Source organism: Eutrigla gurnardus (assembly GCF_963514095.1).
Source record: "Eutrigla gurnardus genome assembly, chromosome: 2".
Taxonomy (NCBI): domain Eukaryota; kingdom Metazoa; phylum Chordata; class Actinopteri; order Perciformes; family Triglidae; genus Eutrigla; species Eutrigla gurnardus.
In genome coordinates this window covers 4072136-4090876 of record NC_139916.1, presented here as the reverse complement: position 1 = coordinate 4090876, position 18741 = coordinate 4072136, and the positions used below count along the sequence as shown (strand labels likewise).

The 18741-nt window shown below is 42.7% G+C and overlaps 1 protein-coding gene across 3 annotated transcripts in view; it reads left to right on the top strand.

Annotated features, from left to right (window-relative positions):
- arhgef10la (Rho guanine nucleotide exchange factor (GEF) 10-like a) overlaps positions 1-18741 on the top strand; it is a 118799-nt gene that overhangs the window by 52687 nt on the left and 47371 nt on the right. For all 3 annotated transcript variants that reach the window (XM_084033308.1, XM_084033310.1, XM_084033309.1), the window contains one exon: positions 13701-13801. In XM_084033308.1, the coding sequence (XP_083889434.1) occupies positions 13701-13801 (101 nt within the window). The remainder of the gene's footprint in view (positions 1-13700; positions 13802-18741) is intronic.

Genomic DNA, 18741 nt, shown 5'->3' with positions numbered 1-18741 from the left:
AACTGCACCGTTGTGTTCAGCAGGCAGCTGTGCAATTGCAGATGATCATCTGCAGGAGGCCTTCTGGGGCAGCAGTCTTGCTGGTCATAATTGGCAGGAACCGGTTCTCCACCAGTTTCCATCCCCAGTAGTTTTTGGTTGAGGACTCGGTTGGAGGCAGACGTTCTGGAGCAATAAATGATTTGGCGGTAACGATTTTCTTGCTAAAAAGGTTGTACTGCAAAGAGGCAAGTGAATCGTTACTCTTTCCGCCAAACAAAACTGCCATGGCCTTGGTCCCATGGTCCTCTATGACATCCCTTGCTTGTTGTTGGAGCAGAAACACATTTGCACAGGACTGGATGGTTGAGTCCCAAATGCATCCACCCAGCTCCTACGAAAAATAAAGCTCTTGTCAAATTCGGGGCATTGGTTAAATGTTGAATATTTAGATAATGCCTCCCTCGGGAGGTGTTCCAGGCATGCCCCACCGGGAGGAGACCCCGAGGAAGACCCAGGACGCGCTGGAGTGACTATGTCACCCGACTGGCCTGGGAACGCCTTGTGGTCCTCCCGGAGGAGCTGGGGGAAGTGTCTGGGGAGAGGGAAGTCTGGGCGTCCCTGCTCAGGCAGCTGCCCCCGCGACCCGGTCCCGGATAAGCGGAGGAAAATGGATGGATGGATGGATGGATAATCTATTTATTGTAAGCTCACTAGCATTACATTGCACACAATCGACTAGTTAGCATTAGTTTAGTTAGCATTACTAGTTACTGCCCTGAATATGAATGGGGAGGGTGGAGCAGGAGTGGAAGGAAGGAGTGGTGAGGTAGATGGATGAAGGGTGTTTTTTATATATACATACGTACATATTTATGTATATATTGTGGGAGAAACCTGAACACTAGGAGAAAACCCTTTTACGTTGGAGGTGAGGAAGGACAGAGTGGAGGGAGACGGAGGTGAGGTAGTTGGATGAAGGGTGTTTTTTTATATATATATATATACATAATATATATGTATATATTATGGGCGAAACCTGCGCACCAGGAGAAAACCCTTTTACATTGGAGGTGAGGAAGGACAGAGTGGAGGGAGATGGAGGTGAGGTAGTTGGATGAAGGGTGTTTTTTATATATATATACATAATATATATGTATATATTATGGGCGAAACCTGCGCACCAGGAGAAAACCCTTTTACATTGGAGGTGAGGAAGGACAGAGTGGAGGGAGATGGAGGTGAGGTAGTTGGATGAAGGGTGTTTTTTTATATATATACATAATATATATGTATATATTATGGGCGAAACCTGCGCACCAGGAGAAAACCCTTTTACATTGGAGGTGAGGAAGGACAGAGTGGAGGGAGATGGAGGTGAGGTAGTTGGATGAAGGGTGTTTTTTATATATATATATACATAATATATATGTATATATTATGGGCGAAACCTGCGCACCAGGAGAAAACCCTTTTACATTGGAGGTGAGGAAGGACAGAGTGGAGGGAGATGGAGGTGAGGTAGTTGGATGAAGGGTGTTTTTTTATATATATATACATAATATATATGCATATATTATGGGCGAAACCTGCGCACCAGGAGAAAACCCTTTTACTTTGGAGGTGAGGAAGGACAGAGTGGAGGGAGATAGAGGTGAGGTAGATGGATGAAGGGTGTTTTTTTTATACTGGTACATACATATCATTTAAGGATATATTGTGGGAGAAAGCTGATCAATCAGAAACCTCCTCCACCTTTTCGTCTCTGTTTGTTCGGTGCATGAAGAAACTCAAGAAATCCTTTTTCTTTAGCTTCTCCTCACGTTCTTTCTCTTGTCTGTCTTCTCCTCCTGGGTTTGAAGACGTTTCTCTGGCTGGTCAAGCTTCGACTCGTGCTTCTGCATGGTTTGGGCGCTCTCCTTCTGGGTCTGATAACGTTTCCTCAGCTGGTCGAGCTTCGACTCCTGCTTCTGCATGGTTTGGGCACTCTCCTTGTGGGTCTGAAAATGTTTCCTCAGCTGGTCGACCTTCGCCCCCTGCGTCTGCATGATTTCGTAGCTCTTGTTTGTCTTCTCCTCCTGGGTTTGAAGACGTTTCTCGGGCTGGTCAAGCTTCAACTCCTGCTTCTGCATGGTCTGACAAAATTTCCTCAGCTGGTCGATTCTCGACTCCTGCTCCTGCATAGTTTGGGCACTCTCCTTCTGGGTCTGATAACGTTTCCTCAGCTGGTCGAGCTTCGACTCCTGCTTCTGCATGGTTTGGGCGCTCTCCTCGTGGGTCTGAAAATGTTTCCTCAGCTGGTCGACCTTCGCCCCCTGCGTCTGCATGATTTCGTAGATCTTGTTTGTCTTCTCCTGGGTTTGAAGACGTTTCTCTGGCTGGTCAAGCTTCAACTCCTGCTTCTGCATGGTCTGATAACGTTTCCTCAACTGGTCGATCTTCGAATCCTGCTTCTGCATGGTTTCGTAGCTCTTGTCTGTCTTCTCCTCCTGGGTTTGAAGACTTTTCTCGGGCTGGTCAAGCTTCGACTCCTGCTTCTGCATGGTCTGCCAAAATTTCCTCAGCTGGTCGATTCTCGACTCCTGCTCCTGCATGGTTTGGGCACTCTCCTTCTGGGTCTGATAACGTTTCCTCAGCTGGTCGAGCTTCGACTCCTGCTTCTGCATGGTTTGGGCACTCTCCTCGTGGGTCTGAAAATGTTTCCTCAGCTGGTCGACCTTCGTCCCCTGCGTCTGCATGATTTCGTAGCTCTTGTTTGTCTTCTCCTCCTGGGTTTGAAGACGTTTCTCTGGCTGGTCAAGCTTCAACTCCTGCTTCTGCATGGTCTGATAACGTTTCCTCAACTGGTCGATCTTCGACTCCTGCTTCTGCATGGTTTCGTAGCTCTTGTCTGTCTTCTCCTCCTGGGTTTGAAGACGTTTCTCTGGCTGGTCAAGCTTCGACTCCTGCTTCTGCATGGTCTGACAAAATTTCCTCAGCTGGTCGATTCTCGACTCCTGCTCCTGCATGGTTTGGGCACTCTCCTTCTGAGTCTGATAACGTTTCCTCAGCTGGTCGAGCTTCGACTCCTGCTTCTGCATGGTTTGGGCACTCTCCTCGTGGGTCTGAAAATGTTTCCTCAGCTGGTCGACCTTCGCCCCCTGCGTCTGCATGATTTCGTAGCTCTTGTTTTTCTTCTCCTCCTGGGTTTGAAGACGTTTCTCTGGCTGGTCAAGCTTCAACTCCTGCTTCTGCATGGTCTGATAACGTTTCCTCAACTGGTCGATCTTCAACTCCTGCTTCTGCATGGTTTCGTAGCTCTTGTCTGTCTTCTCCTCCTGGGTTTGAAGACGTTTCTCTGGCTGGTCAAGCTTCGACTCCTGCTTCTGCAGGGTCTGCCTAAATTTTCTCAGCTGGTCGATTCTCGACTCCTGCTCCTGCATGGTTTGGGCACTCTCCCTCTGGGTCTGATAACGTTTCCTCGGCTGGTCGAGCTTCAACTCCTGCTTCTGCATGGTTTGGGCGCTCTCCTTCTGGGTCTGATAACGTTTCCTCGGCTGGTCGAGCTTCGACTCCTGCTTCTGCATGGTTTGGGCGCTCTCCTTCTGGGTCTGATAACGTTTCCTCGGCTGGTCGAGCTTCGACTCCTGCTTCTGCATGGTTTGGGCGCTCTCCTTCTGGGTCTGATAACGTTTCCTCGGCTGGTCGAGCTTCGACTCCTGCTTCTGCATGGTTTGGGCGCTCTCCTTCTGGGTCTGATAACGTTTCCTCGGCTGGTCGAGCTTCGACTCCTGCTTCTGCATGGTTTGGGCGCTCTCCTTCTGGGTCTGAAAATGTTTCCTCAGCTGGTCGACCTTCGCCCCCTGCTTCTGCATGGTTTCTTTGCTCTTGTCTGTCTTCTCCTCCTGGGTCTGAAAATGTTTCCTCAGCTGGTCGACCTTCGCCCCCTGCTTCTGCATGGTTTCTTATCTCTTGTCTGTCTTCTCCTTCTGTGTTTGAAGATGTTTCGTCAGCTGGTGAACCTTGGAGTCCTCCTTCTGTATGGTTTTGAAGTTGATCGTTTCTGTATTAGATCCTATCTCTAGATTGGACTTTCCTGCAACACCTCGAATAAAGGTTGTGTTTGTTCAGTACCTGCACTATATTTATACACTCTGCAGTGCTTTGATGTCTCTGTGATGTCATCAGAATGGAATTGAATCACAGAAGGAAAAAAAACAGTGATGTCATCAGAATAAAATGGAATCAATGAAATGGAATGCTCTCCCTAAACATTGAAGCCACCACTGTGTATTCTTTTAAAAAATGGGGGGGGGGGGGGGGGGGGATTAGGTCACAGCCCAACAGCATTGTGGGTACAGCAACAATCAGATCATAGCTTAAAAAGTAATACAGACTGAAAGGTCAAATACTCGTTTTGAGCTTGTGAGACTGCAATATTCACACCTGGAAGCTGCTTTTATAACAACGTATCTGCTGTTGAGGAAGTATCATATAATCTACTGCACATAAGTAATGTTTGACAGTTCTACTGTATTAAATGTGTATCTGGGTTTTTTATGTCTGCCTCTTAAAGCACACCGTTGCTTGTTTTGATAAGGACTATATAGATATTGTCTTTCTTATGATTATTATTAATATTATCAACTACATGAGATATGTTTGTTACCAGACTGAACTTTTATTGCACAACATGAGCCTAACAGCCAACAACATAGCGTTAAATATTAACTTACATAGGAAATTTGCACTTTCTACTTAACATGCTGTTTGTTGTCAAAACTAAGAGCCAATGGCTTTGGAGCCAGGTGTAACCCAGGTTACTAGGCCCGAACCATGAGAACAAAAAGAAAAGAAAAAAAAAAAAACCCACTAAGGGTTAACTTTAGTTTTTTAAATAGGAGCCATTAAACAAAATAGGTCACTGCAGTGGTTCGATAAATAAGACGGAAGAGGCAACATTTTTGTGTTCATATTATTTCAAATCTAATGATGGGAGTCTTGTTGTTTCCATTTTGCAGACTTCCAGGTGACATTTGAGTGAAATAGCCCTTTTGTTCATGTGACATGCGCATGATAGCCAGATGATAGACCTAACCAGCCAATCAGAATTAAGCTTTGCTGCGTGATCCGTAAAAAAGTACAGTAATTTCAGAAAATCATAAGTACATGATCATGTCAGTGCAATTTAGACAAGTTCAATGGATTCATAGACCCAGAAAACATGAGGTTAGACACCAAGATTACTTGACAAGGTCAAATATTGAAGGAGCGAGGCTATTTTATATTTTATTCTACACATCTTGGGCGCCATCTTGAAAATGACACCTTTATAGTGGTCAGATTCCTGGGTCCTTCTGTGTGGAGTTTGCATGTTCTCCCCGTGTAAGCGTGGGTTCTCTCCGGGTTCTCCGGCTTCCTCCCACAGTCCAAAGACATGCAGGATGGGGATAGGTTAATTGGTGACTCTAAATTGCCCGTAGGTGTGAATGTGAGCATGGATGGTTGTCTGTCTCTACATGTGCCTTCGCTCATTGGTAGCTGGGATCGGCTCCAGCCCCCCCGTGACCCTGAATACATGATAAGTGGTAGACAATGGATGGATGGATGGATATGCACCCGCCTAACTCGTTTTTTGCTTACATTGGCGGTTAATTCTGCTAAAAGACATCTTACCTTCACATGTTTCCCCAATTTCCTCTGTTTTATTGTTAATTTGTATGTCATGTACGTGTTTTATATAGTTTATTTTGTATGGCTGCTATCTTGGCCAGGTCTCCCTTGTAAAAGAGATTTTTGATCTAAATGGGACTTCCTGGTTAAATAAAGGTAAAATTAAAAAAAATGTAAAAAGAACATCATTGATGCAGAATTCCAAAAAAGTAGAATTCCAAAATGCAGAATTCTGCATTTTGACACCGTCGCCATCCTCAACATCGATATCTATCTCTACTGGTGTTTCTGCTTTTGAAGCGGTGCGTTTGAGTGTTGTCTGGTCAAGTCAGTTCTTTTTTCAACTCACAATATTTGTCATTTTAAAACAAAATGAAATAAATGACTCAGTAACAGACAAGTTTACAAACATAACAAATGTCTTCTATTCAAACTTACTTTGGTATAAGTTAAATGACTCTGGGAAATACTCAAGGAAGTACAAAAAAAAGCGACTCGATTACACAGACGTGAGTACTTGTAATTCGTTACTTTCATTACCTTTGACCGTGTGAAAGGTCAGACGAGGTCGGACTGTTCAGAGATCAGAGTTTCTGTTATTTCCAGGCTTGTGTTCGAATCCTCTCTACGATTTCGTATACAGTCGCATCACCTCTATAAATCACTCAAAGCCCTCGTGATATTTGTCTGCGGCTGATTGTCAAGTCCATCCAAAATTAAATCAACAAACTCTCACACACACACACTCGAGCCCGTCTCCTCTAACTCCTCTCGCCATTTGCAGAGCGCACCTCCCCTCCTGTTTGTTCCTGCGTGGAGCGTGGAGGTGAACTGAAGGATGGGGAGGTGCATGACAGGCTGCCACTCAGCACTCGCTCCTACATCTGTCCCGTCCTTGTGCATTAGTGTCACACGTGTGCTCCGGCACTGACCTGCTCCCATAAATCAGCCGGGCCGCCTCCTCACTCCGCTCCCTCGCCTCACTCTGCCCTCCTCCCACCTCCTCCCTTTTGCTTTTTTGACTCTCCTCATCTCCCCTCCGCCAGCATGCCCGAGCCTTGTTCTCTATTCTGGCAGTGCACCACACCTGCACTGCGGCTGTCAATCAGCAGGGCAGGGAGGAGAGGATTCTGGGAGACCGGCGCCTCGGTGTTAGCATGTTTGAGGCCGCACGGGCGCGGGAGTGTTGCCTAAGGAATCCAGGAGTGAGTAGTATTCTCCTCACACACCCGTCTTCCCCCTTTTCTGTCTCTCCGGCAAATTACCTCCGCTATATTTAAGCAGAGAAAATATGAATTACACCTCCTTTTGTTGAAAGCTCCACTTTTCCTACAAGTCAAAGGAAGTTTGAGATCTTACTTACGTTATTCTGCTCCCTTTCTCTCTCCTGTCTCTCTCTCTCTATCGTTTTTCTTCCATCCTCTATGAAATGAAAATGAATTTTCAGCGGGCAGCAGCAGGTATGACAGAAACAGAATCTCAGGCTGCACACTATTCTCCACTCAATTACCTTCTAATGATGTCTGAATGTGAAATTGTCTCCCTTATGTGTCCCTGAGACACCCCCCCACCCCCTCCCCCTCCCTCCATCGCTTCATGCGCTCTCTTGCACTCTCCTTTTCTTTCTTTCATCGCCTCCAAATCACCGTGGAATAGTTGTACAGGTGACTTAGACAGGCGTCCTATTATTTTTGGAAAGCTGCATTAGTGCTTTAAAGTGACGCGCCTCATCCTTGGGCCGGGCCGGCCGTACTTGTAGCTCCAACAAAGTCTGATCACTCCAGACGACAGAGCACCGCCAAAGGCAGGCTTAGTTGTATGGCGTCGTTCATGCACAAGGCAATTCAAAGGGCGTTACAGAGGCAAGGGAATACATTAAAAGCAAAGACATTACAATAAAACAGTAAGATTTAAAATCAGATGAATATAGAGCGATCGGGCTGCTCAGCTGTCATGGTGACAAGCAGTCAGCTTTCAACAGGTGGATTGATCTCGTTTTTATATTATGTTACATTCAGCTCCTTCTCTGCCTCAAATAATAACACAGCAGCTTTAATGAGCAGCAGAAGGAAGATGCTGCTGTTTGTGGTCACAAACCAAAAAAACAACCAGCAGCCGTGAATCTGATCCTGACACACACAGGTGTGCATCTGTGCTGAGGCGTGAAAAGAAGTTTGTCTTTGTACCGAAAAATACTTAACGATACTCACGGGTTTGGACTCGCTTGTCACCGCGGAGTGGGAACGTGAACACCATCCAGACACCTGAGTGCTTAAGTCTGGGCAGCCATGAAGGATCGGGGCTATAAAAACGCTGTTTGACTGACATTTATTTGTTTACCTCATGTCGGCTTGTGCTTTGTAGTTCGAGCTACATGCAATTTGTAGCTCTTTCAATGCATGAAGAGACCTGAGGGGATAAACAGGAGACGCAACACCCGACGGGGAGACCATTAGATTTCTGTCATCTTTTAAAGGAGTCTGGTGTCCTCTAGTTAACAGCCAGAGAAACCAAACAGGTGTGTCTTTAAGTGTGAAGTCAGATTTAGGAGAAAGTTTAGATTTGAACCAAACAATTGATTAAAAGAAAAAGACGAAAATTACGTTCCTCTTGCTTGCCTTCCCTGTAAAAAAAACACTGAAATTATTTTTACAGCAGAATACCGATCATCTGTTAATTAATTTACGAGCATCACATGAAGTATAACATATCAAAGAAATTGTTTTATTTAGCCATATTGAAACTGTAACTTAAAATACTAAATTAAAGTTCTATTTTACAGTTAAAATACTAGCACCATAAACAAAACTATAGTACATATCAATTACTTTTTTATTATTATTATTATTATTATTATTATTATTATTATTATTATAGTTAAACATATGACTACTGTCATTAGAAATACAAGACTTTGAAATGTATCTTATTAAATATAAAATTACAATGTTAGTACTAAACAAAAATACACCACTCACTAAAACAGTACCACTGTAAAATTAGAAAGTTATTAACTGGCAGCCATTGACAAGTAACTTACTGTGAATAGGACTAGGAATAGGAAATTGCCAGTTCAATTTTATAATATTCACACGTGGCATCGGCCTGTACGTTGGTCATCTAACCAGAGATATTATGGTCTGTGTTCAAAGTATACTATAGAGTATACTACTCTATAGAGTGGCAAAGTCCCGCCTTTCTATTTCTGGTTCAAAATGGATTTCTGATGAATGTATTCCTATGGCGAGATCGAAATTATTTTCTGGTCCCGTTTGAATTGTGCCATGAATTTCACATATGTTTGTGGTTTTTTGAAGATAATTTTTCATGCAAAAAAAACAAAACTATGATTTATCGCAAAGAAGTTTGATAATGGTAGGTTTTGTCAGCCTTAAACTGAACAATTGCACAATAAACGGTCAAACTCTTGACGTGAAAAATTATCATTTAAATCCACAAACAACATATTTCTAATTCGGGGCATATAACAACTGGGACCAGCAAATAATTATTTTAGCTGCGTTGAGATCTTTTACGATCTTTTACGATCTCAGACGTCCCATGGGAGTCTAGCGGAAGGGGCGGGCCTTCGCCACTCTATTCTTCATCAGCCTCCCGATGTTTGGGAGGACGAGCTGAAGGTGTGAGTCATTTTCTTGTTTCTGCCACTTTGAGTTTAATCCAGTAAAAAAACAACTATCAAACAGCACACGGTGTATGGATGTATTATTGACGAGCCCCGGGGGGAGAAGAACTGCTTCTCTGTTCTCTGGACTGGAGGGCAAACTGGATGTCACAGTGACTCACCGTTGCCTCTCAAGCCAATTGATAGAAACCAAATATAGTATTATTTCCATTTGAAACAAAAGAAAAACTTTATTTATTTAGCACACATTCTTTGACTCAGTTCAGTAGAAATAGATATTCTGAATTTAACTAATACATTTGACTTTATATACTACAGGCTCTGATATCTTTCACATTGCACTACTTCAATGCAATGCTGCAATGTTCAATGCAAAAAGTTCAGAACAAGTCAGTGTTGTGTTTTATTTCTTTGGATGTGTCTTTCAGGAAATCGAATCCTGCAAACCGCAAAGAAACATTCACTCGCTCACTCACCTGTAAGGAAGTGTAGACGTTGGCAACCTATTTACCACTTGTCAAAAATCACCTAAATTACCATAAAGAGACGGAGGCGAAAATGCAAATTCCAGAAAAAAGATGTGTGAGCTGACATGTAACAAGGCCTTAAGCAAACCGTGTTCACATGATTTACATCTAAGAGGAAGACGGGGCATTTTTCAACTTTTTAAATTATGATGTTCATAACAAACAAAAAATCACGCATAGATTAAACAGTATAATGTATAAGACAAAACATCCATCTGTCATGTATTCATGTTTTGGATGCCTTCATTAATTCTTGACCAGTCATCACTTTTTTTTTTGTAATTTGTTTTTTGGGTGTATAATACTGTGTTTGGATGTTAAAGGAAAGTTCCACCAAAAACCTGTGTTTTGAACATCAAACGCCCCCTCCTCCCCTCCCCCACAGGCTTGAAAGGTGCCTTTGAGAAGTTTGTAGCTTTCTCCTTTGCAGAGAATAACAGGTGCAGTCTGCTCGAATTCACTGCTTCTTTTTTTTTTTTTTTTACAATAGATTCCATGGCCGACCCAGTTTCAGAGCAAAAAAAAATGGAATCGTTTCATACGGCTCCTGCAGCATAACGCACCTCTCCTCTGTGGAGTTCCTGTGTTTGGTATTCATGCCCTTTTCTCCTTATTTAAACCAGGTGAAAGGATTATTGAGATTAACAAGAGAAGGCCAAGAAAAAGAGCTTTAAACACGGCCACATGGGGTTCTTTTGGGATTTATGTAAACATGCTAAAGTACAGTCTGTTCAGTAGGGAACGGAAAGAGGATGGTACAAGTACATCAAACTGGTTATCTGTTTGTTGATGCAGAAATTCAAATTTTAAAGCCAGTGGGGCTTAATCGGCATGAAAGTGTAAAGTGAAAAAGCATCAACATACAAAAGTACACAATAACACTTATATGGATATATACTGTACAAGTATGACGTATATTGACGATACAGACTATATACAGTATTTTTACTATTCATTCAAGGAAGTAGTTTTATTGAAGTGAATCTCAAGTTAACAGTCAGATTTTGGACTGTATGTAGGAACAGAATAATTTCCTCAGAACCCTCAGTCCAATTACATTTTAACAGGTGTGTGTGTGTGTGTGTGTGTGTCCCTCAGGTAGTGGCACACTGATACATATCGGGGAGCGAGATATGCCTTGCCTCTCTCTCTCTCTCCGAGGAGGAGTATTTTAATTTTGAGAGGTCATTAAGTTCTTGGAAATGTGAAATTACAGAGTTGAACTTGTCAAAGTAAATGTTCCGTTTTCCGCTGGATGAGCTTCGTCTCAGCAGGAAGTGCGTTTCTGTCTCCACCTCAACTGTCCAACGGTGACCACTGTTCAGTTTTCTTGAGGTTGCAATGATTCTTTGTGACTTCGTCTTTTGATTGCCAAATGTGAGGTGCTTCTCCACACACACACACACACACACACACACACACACACACACACACACACCTGTAAAATCTGGCCTCCTGCTGTGTCTGAAAGAAGCCTTCACTAACCACAGCCTGTGCCGGCCTTGCTTCATCCCAGCGGAGCCCACACATTAGTGGCATGTTGAGCGTCGGAGCCCGCCTCGAAGTGATTTACGGTGACCACGCTGCGGCGGTCGGTCGTAGCGACCTGCCCTAAATAATTGCAGGCTGAAATCATGAGTCCCATGAAATGACAAATGTATTTTCCTTGTTGGTGCCCTGTTTTCTATTACTGTATTCCACTGCTTTCTCATTTTTATACAACGCATATGTCAAGTGATAAAAGCTAGAGGTGATGGTAAAGTCCTGGGATCCCCCATGGCTTCTGTCGAGGCCTATTTGTTTTTTCTGTCATTTCAGCATCATTTTAGGTCCCGTTTAAACAAGGACGCTGTTGGTAAAAACGACCAAATATTTTATCCGAAGTGCCTTTCACTTAGACGGTAATGGCATTTTTGGGGCCCAAAAATGCACCCTCCAGAGTGAAAAACTTGAATACGCTCCACCGTAGCGTTTCAGTCTACACTACCAAGACGCAAAACTCTGCTCTTTGCTCTGGCAGCTCGAATAAACTTAACGAAATTCTTCCTGTTTCTGGTGGTAGCCATGTTTTGGTTTTCGCGGCGCAGATAAGAGAAGAAAGAATCTACGCATGCGCTCAGACATGGCGGTGTTGTGTGATAGTGTATCATAGCACCACCTAGCCGCCTGGCATGCATACCCAATTGAATTCCACGCACTTTTGCGTCCACGTATGCACGCAGATTTCCTCCCGAAGACGCTCGTCCAAACGCGGAATAAAAAGTGAAGACGCGACGCCACTTTTGCGTCTTCTGTTCAGACCGTCATCATGTAAACGTAGCCTTAGTGTCAGTTTGTGACTTCAGGCCTGGTTGATTTGACCACCTTGTATTTACTGGTGATATCGGTAAATGTGGTTTAACACTACAAGTCCCAGAATACTGCAGGGTCAGCCAAGCAAACTATCGTTGTTTTAATAAAGAAGTAATAATTGTCTTTTCCCCCCAAATCATTCTGTGAACAACCGGGATCTGATTTAATGCTGCACAGCAACCCATTTCATAATAGAAAACTCATTTAACTCGGTTAAATGTGTTTGAAGGAGGACAATGTTTGGTTTCTATTAGCAGTAACATCATTTTGATTTTTTTCTGTAAATGTTGCAATAAACACCCAGTTCTTAATACTGCAAATATACAAATATTGCACTTCAGTCGGCCATTTAGCCTCAATCACCATTGTTTCCTTATTCTGTGTTAAATAGTGACTATTCAAATGCAAAACCTTTGAGAGTTCGACATCAATGTGAATCATTGTTGGGATTTGAATGTGTCACTATTTCCTTGGGGAGATTTAATCTTTCCTTTGTTTTGTTAAAATGTTTTGTCGATGGGGATAGTTTGTTATTATTTTAATGGAAGATCATTACTGCTTGTGTGGACATGGAAGGATAATCCCATGCAAAGTGAATTCAGGCCTGTCTCCTGTAGTTGGAGCTGCACCTGTCGAAGCCCCTCTGCTGTATCGTTTTGTCGACAGAGGCTTAAATGTTTCCAAACCGCCTGCACTTTTATATTGCTTTACAGGCCATGCACTAGGGTTTTTATTGATATTTTCTCAAACAACATTTTTCCACACGGATGACCTGTAAGCAGGTGTTTCTGCATAAATAAATAATTGGAGGAAACAGCTCAGACTGAAAATTGATCCAGCTTAATTACTTAAATAACTGCATTTCAAGGACGTACTTCACTAACTAGCTATGACTCTTCCAATAACGTTAAAATGAGATTCCACCAGCGTTGCTCCTATAATATTGTTAGACTCAAGATGGATAGTAAAAAAAAAAAAAAAAAAAAATATTTAAAGCAGCAGCAACAGCAATAGTCTCTTTTTTACTCCATTCAACCTCCATTACCCACAGTGCAACTCGCATATTGCCTTTAGCCGTTAGCTTCGTCTCTGAGCAGCTTAGCAGATCTTGTTATTTTCTAGCATGTAGTCTTAAACTCACATGACATTACTTTTTTTCATTAGTGCTTTCCAAGAACTACAAATAGACACAAATCAGTGGAGTTTAACAAGCAAAATATTACAGTAAATATATTTTGAAGGATACAGCTCTGATAACATAATGAGGAAAGCTTGGCAATGAAATAAAAATGAATGAAATACTTGCAATACTGCAGCTTGCAAAAACATATCTGCAATTTGTTTATTTTTTCGGTTAAAGGTTCAGCTCGACTGTCATTACACAACACAGGATGTTCACTGGGAAACACAGACGTTCTGACCTGAACAAATTGAATGAATAAACCAGCAATAATCTTCATCTCCTGTGTTGTTTGGTGAAGATGTTTATGGACGAAAAACATTTAAGGAATTCAATATCAACGTGCACTTTGTCTGTTTTCCAGGTCAGGACGTCCTGTCAGCTTCATGGTGGTCCTCAACACTCCCAACCCCCTTAGTAAGATCTCCTGGGTCAACCGTCTGCACTTGGCCAAGATCGCAAAACGTAAGTGCACACACACACACACACACCTACACACACACACACACACACACACACACAGAAAAAGGATTACTATGCCATTTCTATTTAAACAGGATGATGTAATCCAATGAAATGTAATAACAATGTTTTAAGTCGGAGGCTCAGGCACGTCATCTGTGTTTCGCTCCCCCTCTATTGGCTAAGTGCACAACTGGAGTCACGACTTATATAATCAGGGAGAAACCAGACTCAACTGGGTCATCCGAACTTTTATGCGCGAAAGGAAGAGGGAAAACTTTTTTTTTTTTAAACATCGTTAAATGAACAACCTCTATTCTATATTCTATATTCTGAAATATTCTGTAACTGTTCGATGTCATTTGAATTCCTTTCACATTCTATACTACCAATCGTAAGGCTGACACTCCCTCGTTTTAAGTTTGGGATGTATCATTGATTGTGGTCAGCATTCATGCAGGAAAACTGGCCAGACGCTGCCCAGCAGGGAGCAGCACAGTTCTTTTTTTTAATTTCCCTAACCTTCTTTTCCCTCCACACCCCTCGCCTCGGTCTACTATGCAGTCCGACCACGCTGTGCTCAAGGAGGTCTTCCTCTCTCTGGGCTTCAACAATGCGTGCTGTCATCCGGTGGCAAAAAAACCCCACAGAGACGGGAGACTACCGAGGACATTAATCTGCTTATTTTGCCCGTGATGGGCACGCATATTCAAACCCACTCATCGTTTCTATCTTCCCCCATCCTTCCCCCGTACTCTCTGCGTCGCCTTGAGCACTCTTTCCTTGTCAAACACGCTTTATTCTGGATTCCCTCAACCCTGCGCTCGAGTGTGCCTCCCGTTGTATTGTTGTGGCCGCTCAGATTCAGATTCCCCCGGAGGCTGCCAGCTGCGAGTATCGGCAAAGGAACATTCAAGGTTTTTCAGAGGTATAGGTAGATTAAAGGACACCTAATTGTCAACAACCCAAACATTGGACGAAGGTCAGGAGGAAGCCTGAAGTGTTTTGATGCCTGACACATTCTCCTGTCCTGCACATCACAATAACAATGGATTCTTTTCTCCGCTGATGGCCAAGGGTGCCTTTGCAGAGGTACGCTTCATCTGAAGAGCTCCTGAAGAGCTCCTGTAGAGCTCCGCTGTATGTGGTTTGTGTCAGACTGGCATCAGAAACATCAGGACCGAGCATGGAGAACGCCGCGGCAGTGATACTTTCTAATGACATAAACAGAACTATTTGGGCATTAACTCTGAAAGAACAAACATTTTTTAACACCTGGAAAACACCCTGAAGGCAAGTGATATAATGCTATCAAAATGTAAATATCACACGTTACGTTTTTTCCCTCTCTCATATTGATTGGCTCCATAATGATCCAACTGTCATCACCAATCTGTCTTTGTCTGATTTGCTGTCGTAATACCGCGTAGCCTGGAGGGCTCGTTCCCGACATTATACTCCTGTGTGTTAAGATAAACATGACTTTTTTTTTCTTTTTTGCCTTTTCTTTGACTTTGAAAAGTTCCAGATCACTAAACTGATCAGGGTTGGAATTTGGCACATTTAAGGGCTGAAAGGTTTTAGGCCTCTGGCCAACACCTCCACTCAGTTACCATGAGAGAGGCGGTAAAATACACTTTTCATCCCACCGTCAACAAAATGACAAGCAGCTGAGTGTGAGGCGGACAATCTTCGAGGTGCAATCGATGTAATGGCAGTAGAGGAGGTGGGGCGATCTGGCCTTGTTCAGGCTGCAAGAACAAAGGGTATTTTTTTGGCACATCCAGATCGTATCTGTGTTGATATAAAAAAAAAATAACACATTAAATGAGATTTTTACGAATTGGATCCAAACCACATTTGGTGGCTGGTTTGAAATGCGATTCCAATCAGATTTTCGGGAGATGCGTCTCAGGCTTTTTCTACAGAGAAGCATTGTCCTCGTCACCAGCACAGCTACTTAGTCGCCAACGTTGTTACCGCAGCAACCGATGCAGATAGATTAGCGGTGTGTGGACGCACGAATCACTCGCGAATAACGGACAATGCGTCCAGTTCGTCTTAAAGATCTCATTTGAGCAGCAAACAGGGATTTCCTTCAGTCTGAGAACAAGGCTTTGTCTCTGTCGAGCTCAAAGACTCGGAATAAAAAAGCACATTTCAACCAGAAGGCTTGTTTTTACTAAGATATTGATTCACTCATCTCCTGTTACAATGACTGACAGCACGTATAGAAACGTGGCTGAAGTTGCCTTTTCTCCTTGACAGTTGCTCTGCTGTTGCAACACAGCCTCACCGCAACGCCACGAATCAAAACCCGACGCTCTGGGTTCCCCTCTGGGGTCGGTCATGATGTCACGAATGGCGACGTCAGTTTCTTGTTACTCTATTTACAATAAGGGACGAAAAAAAAAAACACAACACAAGAGGACGTTTATCACAACAGTTACAGCGAACAACCAAGTGGAAAAGAAATATATGCAGGGTTGGTACAGGTGCTGGAAATCCTTAAAAACACTTGAATTTTAGAGTGGTGTTTTCAAAGGTCAAAGTCCTTGAAAGGTGTGTTGTATGTGATGACATATATGATTGAACAGAGAAAAGAAGATCTCCATATTTTCTGGACTGAAAACAGCATTTCCTGACATTTCTTTATGAAAAATGACTTTTGATGATGAACAGATGATGAAAATAGTTGGTGATTATATTTCTGTGGATCTGTTAGTGGAATTAGTTTTCCTTTCATTTGTGGTCCTTCTGTAAAAAGCTGTCTCCAAACATCATGTTGGTTGTTTAGAGGACAATAACATCTCATTTAATGTGATGAACAAGTGACATAATAAGTAGACTGAATACTGACCATTGGATTGATACAAATATAGTTTACCACAGCTGGAAGGTGCTGGAAAAGCATGGAAATGCACCTTGAAATGCTTAAAAAGTGCTTGAATTTGACTTTGGAAAAGGTGTATATGTATCTGTTCTTTAAAAGTGTGGTTTTGTTGTTTTAGTAACTCTCATATCATGAATCCTATATCGTATCACTGCAGTCTTAAAATCCCTGCAGTCCTAACTAAACACAACCACATGGAGACGGATGGTATTGATTGGAAGGAAAGCAGCAACTTTGAATAGCAAAGATTTAACAAAAACCTTATTTCTGTATTTGTTTCCCCAAGGCTCTAATCCAAGGCCCCTTTCTCCTCTACCTTCCTCTCTCGCACGGCTTATATATGAGTTTATATACATATTCATAGTCAACAGCCCACGTAATGTCAATCCTTTCTCTCTCATGTGGCCTCACACACGCAGATTAGTGGAAATCTACATCACGATCATTTAATTGAGAGCGAGGAGGTCATGAAAAGAAAGAAAGCACCTGAGTGAATCAAATGAAATAGCTGCTTATACAAAGTAGAGCAAGTGGAAGCTTTTTCCCAGCATGCATCGGGGTGAGTCAGCCCGTTTTTGGGGGATGATTGCACACAATCGTGTTGTGTAAGGTCATGCAAGCCTTCGGTGATTTATGATGGAGGTGTGTGATTGATATGTGTGACCACAGCTGTATCGGTTAGTCGGGTGAGGACACTTTGAATCTTCAACAGGGGGGTCTGGGACCCCTAGTGGGTCCGCTGAGTTACTGCAGGCGGTCCCCAAAATTATTTGATCCTTCCAAAAATTTAAATATGTCCAAAAATACACCTAAACATGAATACAACCTATATTAAGCAAATATAAATCTTCCTGTTTGTTTAATATTATGTTGAGAAATTGTGAAATTCCTAAATAGAATCAAAATATGAATCTGTCAACAATTATTATTAAGTAATTATATTACTTTAATGGCTTAGCATTGTATACATATAACAATACAAAGTACTGTTATACATGGCACTTTATAGCTGCACTATTATTATTGGTCGGTTTAATAAGGAACATTATATAATATGTAATAGGGGGTCCCTCCACCGGGTCTCTATAGGCCTCGGGGGTCCTTGGCCTGAAAACGTTGAAGACTTTTGCACAAACCAACACAGCTGGTCATACATATGAAACACACACCTCCATCATAAATCAACTTGTATTGTGTGCAAAAAAAAAGTGCAGAAAATGTCTAAATTTGGCGACTGAATGCATGTGTGTCCTAACTGTATCTTGTCAAAGTGGCCTTAATTACACATTTTAATATAACTTAAATATAAAAAGCATCGCTCCGTCTGTCAACAGTTTGACAATATTGAACATTAATGTAACTCATATTTTAATTTTGTGTTATACTTACAATATTTCACCCACAAAGTCAATAATAACCTTCAAAAACGTGAATAATGACTCCCGACGACACATATCGCTCATCAAACCGCTCACTTAAAGACAAACGGTGGAGGCGAGGGCGGGCGGGGGCAGGGGGGGTGATGGATTTCATTGGATCCCTCGGGGAAATAGATCAGCGCCAACCTGGTCAGGATGACAATTACGTGTTAATTGTATTACACCCACACTTTGCCTTTCCCCATTTAGCCCAAATGTAATTACAATAAGTGAGTTGTTGATTTAATTTCACGCTTGGCGTCCCGTCATGGAGGCCTCCTCGTCATTGGGGTGGGGGTGGGGGGTGGGGGCTACAGTTGGAATCGGCATTCCCGGACGCACCGGACCGTGGGCTTGTTTGGTTTGAAATGGGTGCCGCGCTCCCCCAGAAAGTCCCCGAAAGGTGGACACCACAAATAGCTAATGTTCTCATGCATGATTTAGTGAGTGATTAGACGTCACGAAAGTCATATTCCCGGGACTGGTCTTCACACCGTTATACCGTTAAACCTCCCAGCGCTGTACTCGGTAGCTCCATGTGTGAATACGTCCTCTTATTGGATTGCTTTGTTAATGCTATGAGGTTTTCTCTGAACCTGTTTGCACCTTTGAGCATTTCCATAAAATGTTTC